The sequence below is a fragment of the Anguilla rostrata genome, chromosome 1, assembly GCF_018555375.3.
Source record: "Anguilla rostrata isolate EN2019 chromosome 1, ASM1855537v3, whole genome shotgun sequence".
Classification (NCBI taxonomy): Eukaryota; Metazoa; Chordata; class Actinopteri; order Anguilliformes; family Anguillidae; genus Anguilla; species Anguilla rostrata.
This window is the reverse complement of record NC_057933.1, coordinates 48,087,766-48,109,165: the sequence shown is the minus strand read 5'-3', so window position 1 is coordinate 48,109,165 and position 21,400 is coordinate 48,087,766. Positions and strand designations below refer to the sequence as shown.

Below are 21,400 nucleotides of genomic sequence, written 5' to 3'. Positions count from 1 at the left end.
CCAAATTGCTGCATCCAGTTAAAACAGAAATGGATACACGGAGATACAAGGGAGGCACAGTGGGATACTCGAGAGAATCTGAGCTGTGCATAAAAAAGAGAAACAGAAAATTGACTCCCCATTTGCTGTAATGTTCCTGGGTTTTAATTAGAATAATTCAAGGAGCCGCAACCAAAGATTTACCTGCCTAATGCAAGTGATCATCAAAATACAACTTCACGAAATAGCACCGTTAATTTGAACCTTACGAACCAACAGAAGATGGAATTTGTGATATTTTTACATTCTCCCCTCCATCTTTAATTAAAATACCCTGGATATATTCCACATATTATAATTGAATTCAATAAAAAGGGCTCACAGATTGCAAAAGAAATACCCATCATTTTTTTCCCCCATCTTCTTCAGCACTCTTGGGGCAAAAAATGAAACCACTAAAAGTAATAATGCAAATCGTACATTATATTTTGTTCCAAATGATATTTAATCCAATTTTTTTTTGTATGGGCTTTTTTTCTTTTTCACTCCCATTCCTTTTCACCTTGCATGCCAACGTTAAAACAGCCTCTTCGCGAGCCACATTTGAGTAATGATGTCGCCTTGATTGAAATTAAAATATCTTACACCTATTGAATTTTCAGTTCAGTGCCATGGTTAAGTAAGAGTGGAAAAAATATTTAAGGGATAAGGAGATACATTAACGGGAGGATTTTTCCTCCCCCCGGGATCAGTCTCCAGGGGTGTTCGCAAGATTTTTTCCCAGAAACGCGTCAGAGGAACACAGCCACTTTTTGTTTGATTTGCATGCATATAACTCTTAACCCAGCGCAATCAGATTAGAAGGTAAAATGCTAATTAATCGGAAGATGAATGCCCGCTTAACGAGGAGCTAATTCGGAGATAAACCCTAAACCCTCTCTACAGCGAAAGATTACACGCCGGGACTCTTCTGAGCACCAGGGGCATGTGCGGGAATTCGAAGCGGACGCTCAAATCCTTCGGCTGGGGCTTGTTTATCAACCAGCAGAACCCAGCGCACAATAACATCTCAGTGCAAGCTCAGATGGAAAAAAAGCTGATCTTATTAAAAGAACAGATAAGTAAAGAAACGGTTCACCTGGAGAGAAAACTGAACTGCCAATCAAGCGAAGTCAAAGAACGAGTACAATACAGGTGCGATTGTAGGATCACATGAGCACCGTGCACTGGCGTCAGAAACGCGGCCAGCGGGCCTATGGCCCCTCCACTTTTAGCCTCCCCCCCCACCCCCACCCCCCACTTTGTATTCCTAATCTAGTGCTGAAAACACCTCTCTGCTGTAAAGCATGGAACATAAAATGAACTCCCTCTACTCCCGTCTTCCCGTCTAAGAAAGAAAAATGCACACAGACAAGAAAGTGACAGCAATATCAGAGCCGGCTAGCAAGCCAGAGAGCCGTCTACAAAGGCATTTTATCAACAGTAGCATTAGCTAGAATTGCCACTGGGACATAAAATGTTAAGATTTGCTGAGTTAAGTTCACAGTTTGTCTTGAAAACAGATTATGGTAAGTCAGCTTGCAAAAGCAATCTAACTCACTTATCTCGCTGGCAAACTAGAAAACTAGACTTATTGCTAACCATTATCAAGCTAACCTTCGTCATTGTCGGATATAGTTATCTAGTTGACAATTTTATACGCTATTTCTACTAATGGATTACGTCTCAGTTTAGGAGTACTTATTTTAACTCATGCACCGGTTCTGGTCAATCAGAAGACCATGATCTGCCTGCACAAGCTACACAGGAATTGTTGAAGTGCCAGTTTAACTGGTGGACTGTGGAGCAAAGAGCAGCAGAAAATTGACACTGAGTTTCAGAGGAGAGCGTGCTGAATTAGCAGAGGTTGCAATGCTCAATGTGGAAACTCCAAAAAGGGAGAAAGTAGGAGTAAATTTTAAATGTTGCAACATTTTCAAGAGGCGAAAATGATTTCACCCCACATATTCAAATCCCTTCAAAGTGAGAAAACAGGATTAAGCACATTAATCATCCTCTGATACTCTGTCCCTCAGGTTAGGTTAAAGTTCTTAAGTGAAAACATGCAATGGGCACCTGGCACCAGATGCATTAGTTCAACTGCACAGCTCAGCTGGTGGATTTAAGAGCCAAAAGAAGCATTTCGGAGGAAGTGTGCCAACATGACACTGCCCAAATATTGGGACAGCCCCACAATTATGACTGGACATTCCAAATGAAGTGAGGGAAAAAATGGGAAGGAGGCACATGTTATGTGCTTTGCTTTATGGAATATCAGGTATGACTCAAGATATTTCTCCAGTGGTGTTCCCCTTTATACAAAACAAAAGAGTCATCAAAAGTCATCATGGAAGAACAGCATTTTCTCAACATGCCGTAGTGAAGATGTGAGTTTAAAACACACAATACCCCTATATATTTATTTCCAGTTCTGCACGCACCATTTCAGAACAATTCACCTGTAGTGGAGAATTTATTCATTCAGCAGTTTCTGTGGTGAGTTCAAATGCGCTTTTAAATACAAAGAAAATGTGTTATAGAAAAAGAAAAATTTCAACCACCTTCACTGGGATGGTATCTGCGTGTGAAAGATGCAGAGCTGCTGCCAGTTAACCCACCATTTTCCAAATATAACATGGTAACTTGTGCTGTGAGCAAAAGACAATTAAAGACGTGGAGAAATTACTTTAATGCCTGCTCACATTGCAACATTGCTCCTTCCCACGCGTTACAGAACCAAGAAATTTTCTAGTTCTGTAAAACATTTTCAAATAACCCTGCACTCCACCCTGGCTTTCATCAATAAAATTAACTGACAGGTAATTTCCTAAACAATTACTTTAAATCAAGAAACCATTAAGCTTCCTAGTTTCATTTGAAGGAAGGGAACCATCAAAAATGTCAACTGAAAACACAGAACAAAATGTTCAAACCAAGCTCAGGTTTAAAAGGTGATGTATGTATGTAAGTACATCACAGGGAAAAAAAGAGCACTTCTCTGATTAAAATGCACTATGTGAGAATTCTATTCTTGGTACACTGCATTATGTACGAGCAAAAGAGCAGAATATCAACATAAGTATGTCTAAGAGATCCATATGAATAAATTGAGCAGAGAGTCACGTTTTCTACGTCTGAGCAGCTATGGTCGCTGAAAGTCCACCCCAGCACACGGCCTGGTTTGGGGGGGGGGGGGGGGGGGAGATTTGTGAGAAAAGGAGACAAATGACACAGCAGAAATTCTGCACTGCGGCGCCTTCATTTTTAAAGACCCGTCTGACAACTACCCAGATTCCCATCAAATGAGACGCTCCCCTCCTGGGGAGGAAGGGAAATAAAAACGGGGAGACGAGAGGCGAGGAAAAGCTTCGGCAAAACGCCTGCGAGGCTCTGAACCGAGAACCTCGGGCCCCAAGACGACTTTCCAGAAGGACCCGCTCTCTTTTGATGCTTGATAAGGCAGGGACTTATAAAACTGAAGAGAAACTGGCAAAGAAAAAACACAAAAAACTGAGACAGCAAAAAAAAAAAAAAGGGGGGGGGAGCTGGGGGGAGGTTTCAATAAAAACTGCAACCAAGTAAACGGAGCCCAATCTACTGAACAGCTTTCAAAGAACGGACTCTGGAGTACACAACGCATTACTTTTGACGCAATTCTCATTGATTGTAGAGAAATGTTTCTGAAACTAAGTTTTTGAGACAAGAAAGAATGAAACGGAGGTTCAAAGTTAAGGAGCCGTTTGTGTAGTTAAGATGCTGCCGGGGTAGCAATGCCCCCGCTTCAGTCTCTGGAATTGCAATCAGTCGTTAGGGACCCATCTCCTAGTTCACCGTCTCAGGAATAACAGTTCCTGTGGCTGAAATGGGAATAGAGGCAGATGTCACTCAAATGATTAACAGGGAAATCCACTTTGAAATCCAGCCCTTGTTCGGACCTGAATGTCAAGGCTCCGGTAGCAACAGTTACTCTGTCCAGATTTATGTTGCCATTGCCATTGTGTGCTCTGACTGGGAGACAAAGACTGTTATGAATTTTAATTGCACCACTGCAGTCTAACTAAGATAGTGGCCGAGACGTTCATCCTGAACCGCAGGGGTCGACAACATAGACTCCTACCAAGGCATCGATAACCTGTGGCGCACGTTCTATACTCAAGGCCAACACCTCCTATTTGCACGCGAACCTCCATTCTGAAACAACCACGCCATTTGGCCATGAGGCATTATCACGGCCAGGTGATTTCAAGTTCATCACGTGCTTCGTCTCTCGAGATGGAGGGAAATCTCTCCATTTTCCAAGTTGGTGACCACCGACAGCTGGATTTATGAGTTCGTTTCTCCCAGCTTCTGCACATCATTAAATTTTTAAAATAAAGGTCCAGAATGTTCATTTAACAAAGTGGCCTCGACTGCAAATCTGAAACAATACTTGGCTTTAATTAGCAAAATGCGGCGTTCCCGTAGCCATTACACTTAAACAGCATATGAATTCTCTTGATGTTCGCCTGGCAGAATAATTGCCCTGTTTATCAGAATGAGCAAATACTACAATTCTGCCAAAAGCAGTTAGCGTAGCAGCAGGTTTACAAGTTCATGGGGGTAATTTTTTTCATCTCCAGTTGTTAAGGAAATTAAATCCTCACGTCGTTAAAAAGGGAACATCTTCTTTCAAAGCGTCGGCAGATGCCGCAAGGCAGGCCCGGTCCCTCCCGCTCTAGCAAGCTCTCACTCAGGAGAACGTACCCAGGAGGGAGAGAGGCGAGGAGGGAGGGAGAGAGGGAACGAGACGGGGAGAGAGAGAGAGAGAGAGCCCGTGTTGCTGACCTCACCGTAGCTGGTCTGCAGCAAAGGCCTGCCAATGCAGGGCTGGCTCCCTGACACGCGTCACGTCACCGCTGCCGACTCCGCTGGAATTAAAGACTTCCCCCTGCCAGCTGGCTCCAGCATCCACATCAATCCCGCAGCTCTAATGAGGGGAAGGACATCCTCTCTTTTCTTTAGTCTTTCCTTAAATGAAAGGCTATGTCGGCAGTACTTGTACATTCTCTGCTCAAACAGTTCTCTCACTTGCTGAAGTCTGACATGGCCCAGCAAACAGTAAGTAATACATGGAAGAAGAGGACCGGGGTCCTATGTAAGTACAGCAGTACAGCAGAGGCAGGCTTGACACAGCGCTGGATACTCCCGAGGACTGGAAGCATGTCACGAGTTGAGTGGCCTGTTCTCATCATCACACAGTGAAACCTGTCTGCGGTGGCCACCCAGGGGAGAAACGAGAAATGGCCGTCATGTGCAGGTGACTGCCAGACAAAGGTGACCGCTAAGGCAGGTTTCACCATACCTGCGTACAAATTTCCCCATTTCCTCCGCAATTTCCCAGGCGCTTTTGCCTCCATTAACTCTTCTAATCGCTTCGAGTGTCAGCACAACTGGCTTATGAGCAGCCATTTTAAAACCAATACTACTAAATGGGCAAGGACTGGCTGGGTTTAGCATCCGTGCAAAGGGGTTAAGTCACAGTGCGTAGCAGCAGCATTGGGTGAATAGAAAACCCTTTCCATGACGCAGCTACTGATCACCAAGTGCTCTTGGTGCAGAACGCTACTGAAGAAAAAAATCTTGATTGCGGACAGGATATTTTCAACTGCCGCACAACAGAGTTTCCTAAACTCAGCATACCAGCGGCCTCTTGGCCTTTACATTGGCAGTCCGATATAAGAAGCACTCTTCTTTTTCTGCAGTGCATTTTGGTGGCCTGCAATTCAGCCAAAACCCATTCTGTGCATCCTCATTTTTCTGTACATTACAAGATAAACGGCTACGACAAAGCTGTGATTAATTCAGTGAAAGAGCCTAATCACAACATGTTCATAGGCTTATGTCCCAATGGTTACCTAGTGCAGTTCCACTCAATATGACAGCAGGCAAGCTCTTTAAAGTGTGACTAAACAAAGCAGCTCAACTAGCAATGAAGTCGAATGCCATGCCAGGAAAGGTGACATCAAATATCTAATCTAACTACATATTTCAAAAAGAGAAAATCAGAGATAAAAACTTAAGAAAAATAATAATAAATTGTAGGTCATGACTGCCCCTTAACATACAAGCCCACGTTCCAAACAAGATTTCTAAATTAAACCCCGGAAAAATTGAGTCTCTAAGCTGCTAAACTGAACATGCCAACCAAATTATTGAATATGCTAGAGAGCTTGTTAACACAATTCATATTAAAGTAGAATACCTCATATAATTTCAATTTGTATGAATCTGAAGTGCATAATTATAATTTCTGATTTACATGTTCCATCCATTATAAAAACCTAATTTATTGTGAATGTACATTTTCTTTATTGTTACATAAATATTTAAACCTACTTCATCAGCTAGAGAAGGGAATAATGTTCCCTTAAAGCTGCTGTTTATGAAATAATATCCCATGTGTGGTGCTGGCCTGCACACTAAACACCAGCCAAGCTGGAAGGCACCCAAAGGAGCCAGCGGACACTGGCTGGGGTTAAATGTTTAATGGCCGTCGTGAAATGGCACTCTTCAAATGACTGAGCATCCCAGCTTTTTGGTCTCAATGTGAATAGCGACGAAAGAAAAGGCTTCATTCCCACTGTCTGTTCGACCAGCTCACCATTTTGGCTGCTCTCCACAGTTCAAAGGCACAGTGCTAAGCAGAGCCGAGCCGACAGGCTAGCCTACAGCACATTCTGTACGGAAAGGTCATGCAAGAGCATTTGGGGAAATCACACACTCTTGCATTATTAAACAAATAACCTTAGCTTTATGAAAAAGGAGCTTTTTACAGAGGAGAAACAGACACCATTTGCTTAGCAGATGCTTATTCGCAGAGACCTTGACTCATAACATTTTCATTTATTCAGATGGATTTTTTAAAACTGTGGCAACCAAAGTACTAAAGCAATCGGAAAGATTAGTTCCCAATGGGACTCGAACCCAAAACCATTAGGTGCCGAGTAGAGCACTATCCACACTGCATCATGGGATAACCATGTTATAAGAGAGATACTATTTCCCATCTTACATAATTACACCATAGAAACAGGCTTCCGTTACTTCCGAGGCTAATAGCCCATGTACTTCACACAGCAGTTACAGTGCTTCATTCAAATTCAAGGCATTACATTAAACTTAAACATTAACCTCAAACTTCAATACTACTTCACATTAGCGGCCACTAAATTTGTGGTAATAATTTTCTTTCGGAAATGTGTTGTACTTGAATTCAGAACTCAAATCCATAGCATTCTCACACTGACGGCAAGTCGTCTGCCTTCATAAATCCCGGTAAACAAGCCCCTCTGTGAGAAACAAGTTCAGGTGTGTCTCACAGTCCTAAAGAGCGTGTTCTGTACAGCGCACAAAACTCACCAGGATACCACACAGTGAAGCTAAAGGCAGACAGTAGGGACTAACAAGCTCCCAGTGCTATTTTCGGAACACACTGACAAAGCACAAAATAAACCACCTTCCCCTGAATTTATTATGCCCATTGTTTCAAACTGGCGCGGACACTTGAGAAACACTGCTGCTTTTCGCTACAGGCCTTAATCGAAGTGAAAAGAAAACTACAGCGGACAGAATTATTGTTTTGGGCAACTTTATTGTATCACAGTGTTTAAACCCAAATCAGTTGTTAGCTGTAACTGCAGGAGAAAGTACATTACACGACTGAACATCTGTTGAAACATTAGCCATCAACCTTTCCCGGAGCCATTTTCCCCACACTGAGACACTCACTGCACCAACCTGAATTCTGTCCGGGCACATTCAACAGCACATGTGCACAGTATCAGGGGAGGAACTGAATAAAAAAATATATATTTACATATACAGTGAGCTCCATCATTTTGAGACATATTTTTTCTTGATTTGACTTTGTACTACACAATCTTTTTTTTTATTGATTAGTAATCAAAAATTCACATACGGTTAAAGTGTAGATCATCTTTTAGTACATGGCATTTTTATACATTTTCACCATATAAAACCTATAGCACTTTTTATACATAGACCACCATTTCAGGGCACCATAATGTTTGGGACAAAATGGCTTCACAGGTGTTTCTAATTAGTCAGGTGTGTTCAATTGCTTCAGTACTAAGCTTACAGTAACTAACCGTGATTCTAGGCGGTTGATTGCCTTTGGAGTCTGCTATTGCCATTTGTCAACATGGTTGCACCAATGAAAGTCAAGGAAGCCATTACGAGGCTCAGAAATGAGAAAAAACAGTCAGAGACATAGAACAAACCTTAGGCTTTCCAGAATCAACTGATTGGAGCATCATTAAAAAGAAATTGAGCACTGGTGAGCTCAATAATCGCAAAGGGCCTGGTAGGCCAAGGAAGACCTCTACAAGTTGATGACCAAAGAACTCTCAACCTAATGAAGAAAAATCCCCAAACATCAGTCTGACAGATCTGACAGAAACACTCTTCAGGAGGCTGGCATGGATGTGTCAGTGACTACTGTCCACAGAAGACTTCACAAACAGAACTACAGAGGCTACCCAAATAGTACAACAAGCACGTAACTGTCCAGACCCACGGCGCAACTCACTTCCGCAGACACATTTTAGCTGGCACCACCTGCGCATGCATCCCACAAAACGTCCCTCAAAGGTCCGTGAGTGAGTGAGTGACCACAATTTGCCATGCTTAGCCCACGGCGGCAGTTCCTGCGCACCATGGGAAAAATACCTTTAAATGAAAGCTGAGAATGAGAGCTCTAACCACGTATGAATTGTTCCATTACAAATTGTGGTGTACACAGCAAATCAAGAAAAAAGTGTCTTTCTCCCCAACATGGAGCTCACTGCGTATGTACTTCAAGCTACTTTAAACATGCGAGACTGTGACTGCACAGTCGCCGATTCGGCAGTTCCAGGTCAAGCAGAGGTGATAGCGTAATATGACATCCAACGCTCATAACTAACGCAAACACGGCTGACTCTGCAGGTTTGCTTCCATGAGATGACACCATTCTTCCAAAACTTGTTGATGGCATCCAACTGCAACAAAGTGCAGTGGAGAATAGGCCACTCTAAATATTATATGGCTGCAAGAGTGACATAAAGCATTGTGGAAAAATTCACACACCTGGAAGAATTGGGGAGAGGGGAAGTAATTCGCCCAAACCTTACCTCGTATTCTTCCGCCTCCACCAGCAGCTTGGCTGTCGTTATTCTGGACTCATATGGTGGAATGCCACTCTGCAGGGGAGAAAATGCAATAATGTACACACTATATAACACACATTAAAAATTAAATATCACACAACCAAAGCACTTAGGAAAAACTAAGTGCACAGCTGCAGGGGCTCCCAGTCAGAAGCAACAATACCGTTATGAGGTCCAGCAAAGGCTAGTGTAATTGGCAGGCAGAAATGAGCCACCCTATGAGGACGACTCCAGCAAATTTTATAAGTGGGAAGTCATATTGGATTCTGTGTAAAAAGGCACATAGAAAAGAAATCTCACTCCAGGTAACAAAGGAATACAGCTTCTAAAAGCGTGTAAAAAATCAAAGGGGTTTCTTTCACTTTTACACAGTGAAAACAGCGAGTGTCTAAAATGGTGCGTATGGGTCTTGTGTGTGCATATATATATATATATATATATATATACACACACACACACATATATATATATATATATATACACACATACTGTATATCGTGAGTTCCATAATTTGGGACATAAAAAGTGTTTCTACTTGGTGAAACTAAAATGCATAACAATGCCCTTTAATAAATACTTTATCCGCATGTGAATTGATTGATTACAAATATAAAATTATGGAGTACAGAGCCAAATCAAGAAAAATGTATTTGTCCCAAACATTATGCAACTCACGATATACACACAAGACAGAAGCAGAAAAACACTTCCGGTAAAAATAAATAAATAAATAAAATCACTTGCATATAGCCAAAACAGAGTTTTGCCAATATTGTACAAAATATTTATTGCACTCTCCTGTCGAATGTTGGAGACAAAAAATGCTAATGTGTTTAACCCGAAATATGTTGTTCAAACTTGATGCATCCATGTTTCATTTTACACTGTGTTTTTGTCCCACTCTCTTCATATACACATTTATATATATATGTAGATATATACATATATCTATATCCCATTTGTAAACCGCACAGGTCTTTCCACATGCATTCAACTGGCTTTATTTTTTCATGTAACAAACTGAACAACCATTGGGAATACCCAAACAGTTTTTTAGGTAACTGTGGAAATGGGAGATGGAGCAGAGGTAGTGGTCTACCACCCAGACTATATCATAGTAAGTTTATATACTGGTCCCATTGACTTTTTTCCCCACTTTATTCTCTTTGTTTTTGTCCATTTTGTCATTGGTAGTGAGAGCACTGTGAATGAAACACAGCACTTACCTGCTATCGCAGCCGTTAGCACACAGCGCCAGAGCAGTGTACACGAGCCTTACTCGAGGACAGATGTGACAACACCGTCTGAAACTCCTCTGGAGCTTAGGGTTCAGGCCCACTTAATCACTACTCGCGGGTCTACATGTTTATCCACACAGTAATTAGCCGACATGAGATGGCAACACAAAAGTTTGCGTAAAGTCTGCACTACCACATTTCTGTATGTATTATTTTAAGTTGAATTTCATATTTTTTGAATTGGCACAGTGTGTTCCAGTGAAAAAATCTGTAAGAATGGTTGAAAGGAAAAGCAACTGAACTTGATCCTGTTAAAGCATGAATTGCAAAACAGTTGGACAGCATAATACAGCACTATAAGAAAATATGGGTAAGCTTGGGACTACAGAAATGTTGGAACAGATATTAAATGCAAATTAAAACAACAGTACATTTTCAGTCTGCCCATTCCTGCAGAAATGATTCGCTTTAATCAGTTTGTCCAAGGGTGTCTTTAATCAATTAGTTAAAACTTTAAACTATCAAATATGACCTCCATCAAGCATCAATGTGAACCAATTAAGGATTTAAAGAGCCATTATACAATTAAAGATTACATAATCTGTAGATTAATAAGCCTGATTGTTTGAACCATAAAAGTCCCCGGATATTAACATGCAAAAATGTCTCTCGTCTCCCATCTGGAACTCATTTCAAGACCAATGGCTCAGTTTTATGCTCATAATTAGAATACTGCAGCTTGGAGAAGTGGAGAAAAATGAATGCATAACTTGGAGATTAAACCTGTTGTAGAAAAACAGCCTTCTATGGATTATTAAATACATTTTTTTTTTATTTCACAGACCAACTGCAGGTAATAATTTCTTTTCCGCCTGTTAAAAATGGCACCAGAGGTTTGAGTATGCAAGTCAAAAATGAGAAAGGATGATGACATCTTGGTGGGATGGCGGGAGAAAGGAAACTAAAAAAAGATCTCTGCAATCTTCGCGCTAGTCATTATTCTGCTGACGACGAGTGCACTTATCAGACCTTGTTTACATCCCATCTATCTTACTAACGTCACCGACTTCACCAGAAGAGCAGTGTTCCTTTCTTGGGCTGCTGTTGCATTTGTGGGGATGGGAAGGAGGGGGGGGGGGTGGGAAAACAGGATACCTGCTGTAAAACACTCTGCGCTGTGCAACGCTAACTCTAACCTCGGTACTCTCCCGACAAAACAAGTTTGCATTTATTGGCTGTCTCCGAGCTGCCAACGTATTCCCAATTAAGCTGTCCCTCTTACACATGCGAGCAGGCTACTGGAGGGGGAAAACCCTGTCTCTGCCAGATTCTGCACGGATGACCACCTTTCTTAAGACACGTGAATACTGGTTCTTTCAAATGCATAACCACGAAAAGATAGTGTTTAAAGTGTTACTATTAAAACATGCCGTGAAACCAAAAAATGTGATTAAAATGTTAAATATCACAAAACTATGAATTAATAACTTTGTCAAGATCTGTAAGGACACACAACTACATACTTCAGTGTTTATGTTTGAATTTAACAAATTATTTTGTGCAACTAATAAGAAAACATTATTGTGGACCATATCAGACAAGACAGAATATGACAGAATATTAGAAAGACTGTGAAGGAGCCTCTGAGCATGGAATAAGTTTAGCAAGCATTTTTAAAGTTATACAGTTTAAAGAAAAAGTATTGTGACCGTTGTTTTACGTCAGTACTAATACAATTGCATTTCAAATCTATCACTGACTATGAGGCAAAATTTGCAATGTCTGCATTTATTCTATGCATTTTTTAAACAGACATTGAATTACAGTTGCAAGAAAAGGTTTGTGAACCCTTTGGTACTGTTTAGATTTCTGCAATAATTACTCATTTAAATGTGGTCTGATCTCCAGAATAATAGACAAACAAAACCGGCTTAAACTAACAAAAAACAAATAATTGTACTTCTAGTCAATACTGAACACATCATTTAAACATTCACAGTCTACAATGGAAAAAGTACGTGAACCTCTAGGCTAATGATTTCTCTAAAAGCTAATTGGAGTCAGCTGTTCCAATCGATGAGATGAGATTGGGGTTGTGAGTTGGAGGTGTCTTGCCCTATAAAAAAGGCACACTTACAAAGTCTGCTCTTCTCAAGAAATACCCATTCATGTGAACCATGCCCTGATCAAAACACCTTGAGAAACTTATAAGAACTATAGAGATGCATAAAGCTGGAATAGGCTACAAAAGTATTTCTAAAGGCCTGGGTGTTCATCAATTCACAATAAGACAAGTTGTCTACAAATGGAGGAAATTCTGTACTGTTGCGACCCTCCCTGGGAGTGGGCATCCTGCAAAGATCACGCCAAGAGTGCACCATGCAATGCTGAAGGAGGTCAAAAGTACCCTAGGGTAAGAGCAAAGGACCGGCAGAAATCTCTTGAAATTGCTCTTTTAGTCTCTGTTCCAGTGTAAGGAAAAAAAATTAAACAAGAATGGTATTCATGGGAGGACACCATGAAGGAATCCACTGCAACAAAAAAACATTGCATGTTTGCAAAAAAAAAAAACCACTGGGATGTTCCACAATGCCGCTAGGACAATGTTCTATAGATGGAAGAGACAAAATGTGAACTTTTTTTGCAGAAATCCACAACGCTACGTTTGGAGGGGGAAAGCACTGCTCACCAACACCAAAACCGTATCCCAACTGTGAAGCATGGTGGAGGGAGCATCATGGCTTAGGGCTGCTTTGCTGCCTCAGGGCCTGAACAGCTTGCAATCATAGAGGGAACAAAGAATTCAATTCTATCAAGAAATTCTGCTTGGTTCAGAACAAAAGCCTGTACCCACACCAGCCCTTTCTGGATAAGATTGTGGACTCCTGTTATAAGCTAAAAGATACAAGACAAGAAAGCTGCCAATGGAGGCCAGAGACCTGAGTATGACAAGCATGAATGCTATTGTGAGGACTAAAGAAAGTTAAATTCAATTAGAACTATGGCAGAAAGTTTGCATATTCCATGGTCAACAGCAGGCTATGTTCTCTCCTAAAGAACAAGCCAACTACTGGGGGACTTCAATGGAAGACATCGGAACGTGATGGCAGGAGCTGTGCAAAAAAAAGAAATCCTAAATTGTCAGCTCAAGTCATTGATAATGATCCCCATACACTGGGGAGTGGAATAATGGCAGATCACCACACAGAAGACTGACACAGGCAAATTACCCTGATGTAAGCCTCTCATGAATACCAAGAACAGAAAGGTGAGACTGAAATTTGCACAAAGATGCAAAGATGTTAAGTAAATACACATTGTACACATGTGACTTCCAGAGATCATGACTTGACACTGGTGGCAAGGCAAGAGACTGAAATTGGTTTACACAAGGAAAGCCAGTCAGGGTAATCAAACTTACCCTTAGGCATAACCAAGAAATTTCCATTTCACTGTGATGTCAATAGTAAAACCATCAGATAAGAGCCCATATCAGCTTTTGTTTAAGGTGGTCAATTAACATTTTACAACACTAATCTTATTTTTACACATTTTTACAAAAGCCATTTTTGAGCACAACATTCCTACGCTTCCTCATGAATTGTCACCTCTAATTTAATTAAACAACGATTTATCAAGTATATAACAGACATGAGAGAAAAATGGTTTCAACAGCGATCAACTTTCAGAGGTCTCAAAACAGCGGAAAAGAACAAAAACCAAAGCATTCTGGTAAACTAGACAGATGAAGTTACTAACAACACACCACCATATTTCCAAATGGCAGATATATGTAGGGATTGAATTTGAAATTTAAGCAGGAGTGCAGCTGTGAAATTAATAACACATTCTTGAACAGAAATGAAAGCCTTCAAGATCTAACATAAAAAAGTGAATAGCAAACTATGCAAATTGTGCGGCCATCAACGATTTCATTAAAATGTCCAGGATATCAAAGGGAATACTGTGTTGTGGATTCATAATTTCCCCCTTTTTGATTTGGGGACCGGTAATTTCAATCACTGTGGCTGATCTCTGACTCAGAGCCTCACAGCCTTCAGAATACTGCAGAAAAAACACTTTCTACATATTGCCGTTGCAACAGAATCAAACGCAGACATGTGACAACAGTATCAACGTTATACGAGGGGGGCAAGTGTCGTGTTAGACAGCCAGCATACACGCTGTTGTCACCGTGCTAGCGACGCTCTCATCCGTTAACTCCGTTTCCACCACGCTCAGTGAACAAAGAGAACGTTCAGATATTGTGATCCACGTCGGGGGGGTTTCAAACTTGGCCCCAGGGGCCCACTCTATATGCCAGCTTTCATTCCAAACATAATTGCAACCCCTGAATTGTAATGAGCTCTTAATTGTTCTTAATTAGACAATTAATACCTATTGAGGGGGTTATTTGCCCTCAGAAATAGCTGTGCAAACCCTGAAGAAAAAATACCCCGTATTTACATGCCACGAATTCTAATCAGTCATATGATCTAAGCTTTCACTTTCCATCATGCACTATATTGGCAAACAGTTCCTTTAGAAAAAGGTTAAAGTTTTCATTAGATTAAAATATGGACAGACAGTGAAATGAAATCAGTGGGATCATAATTGCTGGACACCTTGTCACAAGCACAGACAATTTTTGGTACAATTAAGTTTGAAGACTAATTAAAAGGCAATGAATCAAACCTGCACTGTGTTGTAATAAGTTTAAGAAAAAAATCACAGAAGAAATGGAAACCTTAACTGAACAAAAAATTAGAATGCAAAGTAGGTTCCAGGGACCAAGTCTGAAAAGCCCGGATGTACATTGCAGTGATGACTCAAGTATGTAGAGAATATGTAACAAGAACAACAACATTCTTTTATGGAGAGGATGCTGGCCTGTAATCTTCTGCAGCCCCAGGCCCACTGAGAACAGAGCCATGGGGCTGGGTCATGTGGCGGTCGCTCACGGTTACCCCGCCAACCTTGAGAAACCTTCTATGTATCATGGGACCAAACATAAATATAACATAACACAGCGTCTGCTGCTGTTAGGTTTTTTTTTTTTTACCAGCTCGTCAACTGAAGCAGCGACTACACAGTTAACCCCCCACACCTGGCTTCTTGGGCCTTGATTGGTTGTTGATTTTAGGGTGAGCACATAAACGAGCAGACCTTGTACTGCTACAGAACCAGGGTTGCGGACAGCTTGTCTAGTTTGCACCGTGTCGAGCTCGGCCAGCAGTGCCCCAAGGCTCTCCGCTTCTATGGTAGACCTAATGGCACATGAATAATGAACGTGCAAATCTCAATATTACATCATCCAAGCACGTATGAGACAATCCAATTTCAAGTATAAATAATTTCAAGACCACTTTAATTTCAATTTCAATTTTCAATTGGATCCTCTGCTCTCTCGGAAATCAAACTCGCGCAATGCAGGCCCACATTATTTTTCCATTATGCAGCCGTTTTCAGATCTAGAACGGGGTACACGTGCTGTCCTTTTAGGAGGAAAGTCCTGCCAGGTAAATTCCATAACGATGTAATAACTACATGACAGTGACAGCGTATTACATCGCTACCCTTCACCCCGTTCATCTTTATAGCTGTCCCCTCCACTGGACACGGCCACTTTCAAAACTGACCTTCAGCGCTCGCCTCTGGTATCGCTAAATCCAGATGACAGTGACAAACAACGCACTGCACGCTTGCTTTGAGAACAGGTGAAAGCCATTCCGGGCACTAATTGTTTTTCTCCGCGACCTCTGTGCGCAGTACAGGGCGATCACAATATCGTGTCACGAGGAACACGGGCAAGCGCTAACCTTTCATAGCGCGCCGCCCGCTGCTTCGTTTGGCGGCTCTCGGAAATGCCACCGCTTTCATTTTTGATGAGGTTTACGCAGCTCGCGAGCCGGAATTCCTCCGCGGCGCGTCAGAATGTCTCTCTCTCTCCGTTAGAGCGGAATTCCAGCCAAAATCAACATTCTGACACGGTTTCATGACGCTTATGGATAATGCATGAGGTCAGAGAGAAAGCGACGCACGGAGACCGCTAATGATCCGGTGATCAGCTGTCAGAGCTACGACCTGGCGCTCCAGTACCGCGGCACGCGCGTAATGATTTTGTTAACATTCGCGCGCGTCATAAATCACGCCCAGCTACAGATTCCGACCGCGGCTCCCCGTTAGCCGCGTGGGGATCTCGCAACGCACGCGCGTCTCTCTATCGTGCTGCTGTAGGGCTCCAGGAACAGCGGGCCCAGGAGGAGGCCCTGCCTGGCCCCTCAGCAGCCTCGCCCTGCCAAACTGGAACCGTTTTCAGAGCCAGAGAAGCGGAGGCTCTCAGCTGCGGTCTGTTTCTGAACCTCGCTCCCATTCACTTTGCCTGAGCACCACTTCATGCTGAAGGAAAATTCTTTCACGTTTACTGTGCCATGTCATTTGCATTAGGGTGTTCCCCTATAGTTTGCTCCTGGAGTTCAGGTATACCACACTGAAAGAAATGTAGTGTACTGTGTAGCGTAGGGTATATCATTTTTCAGGATAGGAAATTGCATGTAGAGTAACGTATTGCATATTGTGTAGCATATTCTGAACAGTGAGCGTACTGTATAGCAGGGATCATCAACTCTGGCCCTCGAATCCAACTCCAGCCCTGGTTTTCTTTTCTCCCAGGTAATTAGTGCTACTGATTGGCCAGACTGTCTTCACACCTGACTCCCAGGCAAAGGGAGGGTGGAAAACCAGCAGTTCTCAGCCCTCGAGGACCGTGAGTTGCTGATCCCTGCTGTATAGGGCACTGTGCATTGCACTGTATGTCATACTGAGTCAGAGCGTGCGTTCACCTGCTGGTGTTCTTCGTCCTCCGCGTCTTCCTCTCGCCCACACGGCTGAGCCTCGCTCGTCCGGCTCGGGAGCCACAGCGCCACGCTCCGCATCAGGAACTCCCGCCCCTCCTGCAACACACGGCCCCGGCAGCTTCAGTTCCCCCTTTCCCTGCTGCGCTGACGACGGACGGCCCGGCTCGGGCTCCTCCAGCGCAAGCGCCGTCCATCGCCCGGGCAACCGCACCGGCACTTCGCTCTTTCTGTTGGTTTGCCTCTCAAAGCCAATCATCCACTCCACGCGATGATGCAATTGCGGGCTCCGGAACCATAAACCCCCCCCCCCCCCCCCCCCCCCAAGTCAACGGTTGGCATCTGTTGTCGACGACTTCTGTTTGCTATGAAAACACCTACGCAATTCATTCACTTACCCGATGACTGTTTAATTGACCTTCGAGTGGGTAAATATAGCTTCATATTTAAGGATAACTTGAGGTTTTTTTTCTGGCTCGGACCCAACGATTTCCACCATGCTGATCGGTAATGACACTAATTTTGTCACATATTGCTTTGTGCAGCTTTGGTCACCCCGAGAGCTGGTCCACTCCGCTCGTAGCCGGAAGGGAACAGTCATTTACGCAATTTTCCATCAGTCCATCCCCAGGCATTTGGTGTTCCAGTTGACAGGCTACTTATTTCAGCAGAACAATACACGGCTCTCAGTGAGAACTACGGCGAGAAGGGAAGTGCGCGACTCGCTGCCAAGGAAGTTACGGCAGTGAGCAACCGTACCAACACGCCCTCCTGTGCGCATGAATACAACCTGTCGCAGTGCAAGCAGGATCGCGTTTCTATAGTGCAGAAAAGTACCGACCATTAATGTAAAAGTTCAGAGCAATAACTGCTCACAGCTATCCATTAAATACATTTGTATATGCTAAATCAAGCTTTCAGTTGGTGGTAAAACCACACTTAGAAGCTATTTCCAGACTGGAGCGGTTCTCGGGGTCACCAACACTCCACAAAGAAAGTTTCACAAAATTAGTGTCATTACATGATCAGCGTGGTGGAAATAGTTCGGAAAAATGAGTCAATGAAATGGTTCATATATTAGTCACCCTTTAACTATATTGCTTTGAACGGTTTTCAAACTTTCGGTATTATTACATTCGCATCTGGCCATTATATGCAATATGATATGCAATGCAAACGAGATGTCAGGCATGCTGAATCAATCGGTGCATGCGCTTCCCTGGCTGGGTTAACTAGGAAACGAAGGCAAAAACAAAGCAATGGCAAAACAATCACATATCACTCATTACATCAAACGATAAGGCCAAAAAACACATCCGCAGCAGTACACAAAAGGCGCTACATCAGGCTGCACCTGACTGAAAGGAAAACGAGAGACCAGGGGCCAAAGCGAATGTGCGCGAGAAACCAGAGCAAAGAGGGGCAACCTCCTTATGACACACTTGCCTTAACCCATTTTGCCACCTTGTGGCCATCACAGCTACTGCAGTCGAGCCAACTGATGGCTCCTCTAATTGTCTTCTGTTATCTGAAGCAACCACCCCCATATAGATATTCATCAGCGGTGATGAAGAAACTCTCAATCATAGAGAATTCCCGGGAATTCCTCAAGGAATGCATCTGTTGCATCTTAAAATCTTTATCTTGGGCACCACCGATTATGCTTGGTGCTTGGCAATGTTTAACAGCTTATAATTTCCCACAAGTCTTTGAATTTGTAGCAAAAGAACTGAAAAACTCACTCAAGTTCATTTTCACCACATTAAAATGCAATGAGTCCAGCATTAACCAACGATACTACATGAACCTTTTCGGGTGCTGGTGAGCTCTTCCCTGGTATCACTAGATCCCAATTAATCATTAGCAGATAATACCAGCGGAAACTTCTACAGTGCACAAAGAAATGAAAGAAATAAGCAAAAAGCCATTTTTCACACCACGTTGCCCGCGAGGAGAGTAAGGCCGGAGACGACCAGTCACCTGAACGTTCTCCGTGCTGAAGAGATAGCTGGCCATCAGCTGCAGGGCTTCTGGGTTGTCTGGGTCATACTGTAAAGCTCTCTCGATGGCCTCTTTGCACTTATCCGCAGCACCCTCCTCCATACTGACAGGGGAAGATAAATACATAAACACATCACTTTTATCTGGTTCTGTTCTCTGGTATCCGTACAGCTGTTCAAAGTGTTATTTTGTTCATTATGCCATTATGTGTGGTGAAAAAAAATAAAATGCAAACTTGATGGATTTTACATTTCTAAAGGTCACAAGTGCAGTAGACGGTTCTGTTGCTTGACCACATTATGTGAGCTTGTTTGTCTGACTTGTAACTGGCTCTTAGACCATTCGTCATGCTTTTCTGTAGATAGGTTAAAAGGAGAAGCACCATCTGATTGCTCTCATGTTCTTCACTCCATTGCTCTGGACAAGTTGCAGATGCACTTGGACAAAACTTTGGTCAAATGAAAAAGAAATTACTGAATTTTACTCTGCTACCATAACTTGAGGCATGTGTTCAAACAAGTGCCACTCCACTTCCAACCGCCCTCATTTTTAGTTTCTCTTTTGTATCATAAAAAACGTTCTGAAAAGACATTAAGCAGCTTGTTCACTAGCTATTCATCAGCTTCGTTATCTCACTCCATAGCATACCATTAAGCTTGAAAAAGCTTTGCAAGACCTGTGGATGTAAATGTTTAAGAGGGATCCTAAAACATCCTAAAAAATTAACAGGAACTCACAAAAATAAAGCCTAAATTTTTCAAATATTTCAGTTCAAAACATCTGAGGATAGACAGAAGGCAATATTTAAAATCCAGAGAATTTGGTTTCAATTATGGATGTGAAACAAATGTCCAGAAATGGTTGATTGACAAAATGTGGATGTTACACCTCCTGAAGAGGGTGAAATTAGACATATCTCAGGTGGACAAATCCATGACAGCGCATCTAGGCTACAGGCAGCAACATTAAGTTAGCTTGTCTGCTAGCCAAAATGAAACAGAATCACTGTAGTGCATTGTGGATTTATTACACGCAAACAAACAAAAGTGAGAATGCAAATGTGAAGCGCTCTGTGGCGCAGTACTAAAACTTATGGGTGGAACACTTAGCATGCGTATTCATATGGACGCTAATTATCTGAGCAACACAAAAATATGCAAATTGCCATCTCAACAGTTATTTTTGTTCATTAGAAGAAATGTGAAAAGATGTGGCCATTCTCAGGTAATTACTGACAGGGTCTGCAATATGACAGGCAGAAATATGCTAGTTTCATGCTGTAACAGTCCCAATTTAACTTTGAACTGAGTATCCACATACTATTTGACTACAAAGAGTATCCAATTACAAAATAATCTTTACATTTAACCTCTAATTTTAATGCAACCATTCGACATTGTCGACCTTTGAGCGGTCTTGCTGGGACCACACTGTCACTGTATGTTTTTTTTGTTTGTTTGTTTGTTTTTTCCAGGGTGAGTTGAATAAATATTCACAGGATAATGTGAGACAGAATGTTACCAGAGGTCAGTGAAGAATATCTCTGCCACCGAACAGAAGGCCACTGACACGTCCTTCCCCGTCAGTTCTGGGTCGCGGTCCGAGACAGCAGCTGCCGCCCCTTCGGCCTTTCAGGTGAACAAAACAACCGTCACGTAACGCCCTTCAAAAAGTCTGTCCCATCCAGACTTTCCGCAAACATTTAATCACAAAAAAAGCCAAAAAAAACCTTTAAAATTTTGCATTAGAAATGGCCTTCAAATACTTCTCTAGGTTTTCGGCATATTTGTTCTGAATGGCTATTCACATAGTCCGTGGTGAGTCATTCAGAGGCATTGGGGAACCGATGAATAACTAATATTTGTGGTGCCAATAATGTTTCAGGGATTTACTATTTATTATCTGAATGTACTTCGAGAGTACTTCTTCACGTTCTAAAATAACAATTTAATTTAGGCTATATTGCCCCCTTGTGTGAGTCTACTGAACTGCATTATCAGACAGACAGAAGCAACTTCAAAGCAGAAGCTTTTTTTAATAATAATTTCAAAACAATATGCCCCAAGTTATTTGCTGTAAGATC

General features: G+C 42.3%; 1 protein-coding gene across 1 annotated transcript in view; it reads right to left on the bottom strand.

Annotated features, from left to right (window-relative positions):
• Nucleotides 1-21,400, bottom strand: part of si:dkey-12j5.1 (uncharacterized) — a 159,844-nt gene that overhangs the window by 131,993 nt on the left and 6,451 nt on the right. The window contains exons 5-8 of the mRNA XM_064339485.1: nucleotides 20,839-20,945; nucleotides 19,297-19,420; nucleotides 17,305-17,415; nucleotides 9,189-9,257 (exon numbers count right to left, since the gene is read on the bottom strand). Coding sequence (XP_064195555.1) covers nucleotides 9,189-9,257; nucleotides 17,305-17,415; nucleotides 19,297-19,420; nucleotides 20,839-20,945 — 411 coding nt within the window. The remainder of the gene's footprint in view (nucleotides 1-9,188; nucleotides 9,258-17,304; nucleotides 17,416-19,296; nucleotides 19,421-20,838; nucleotides 20,946-21,400) is intronic.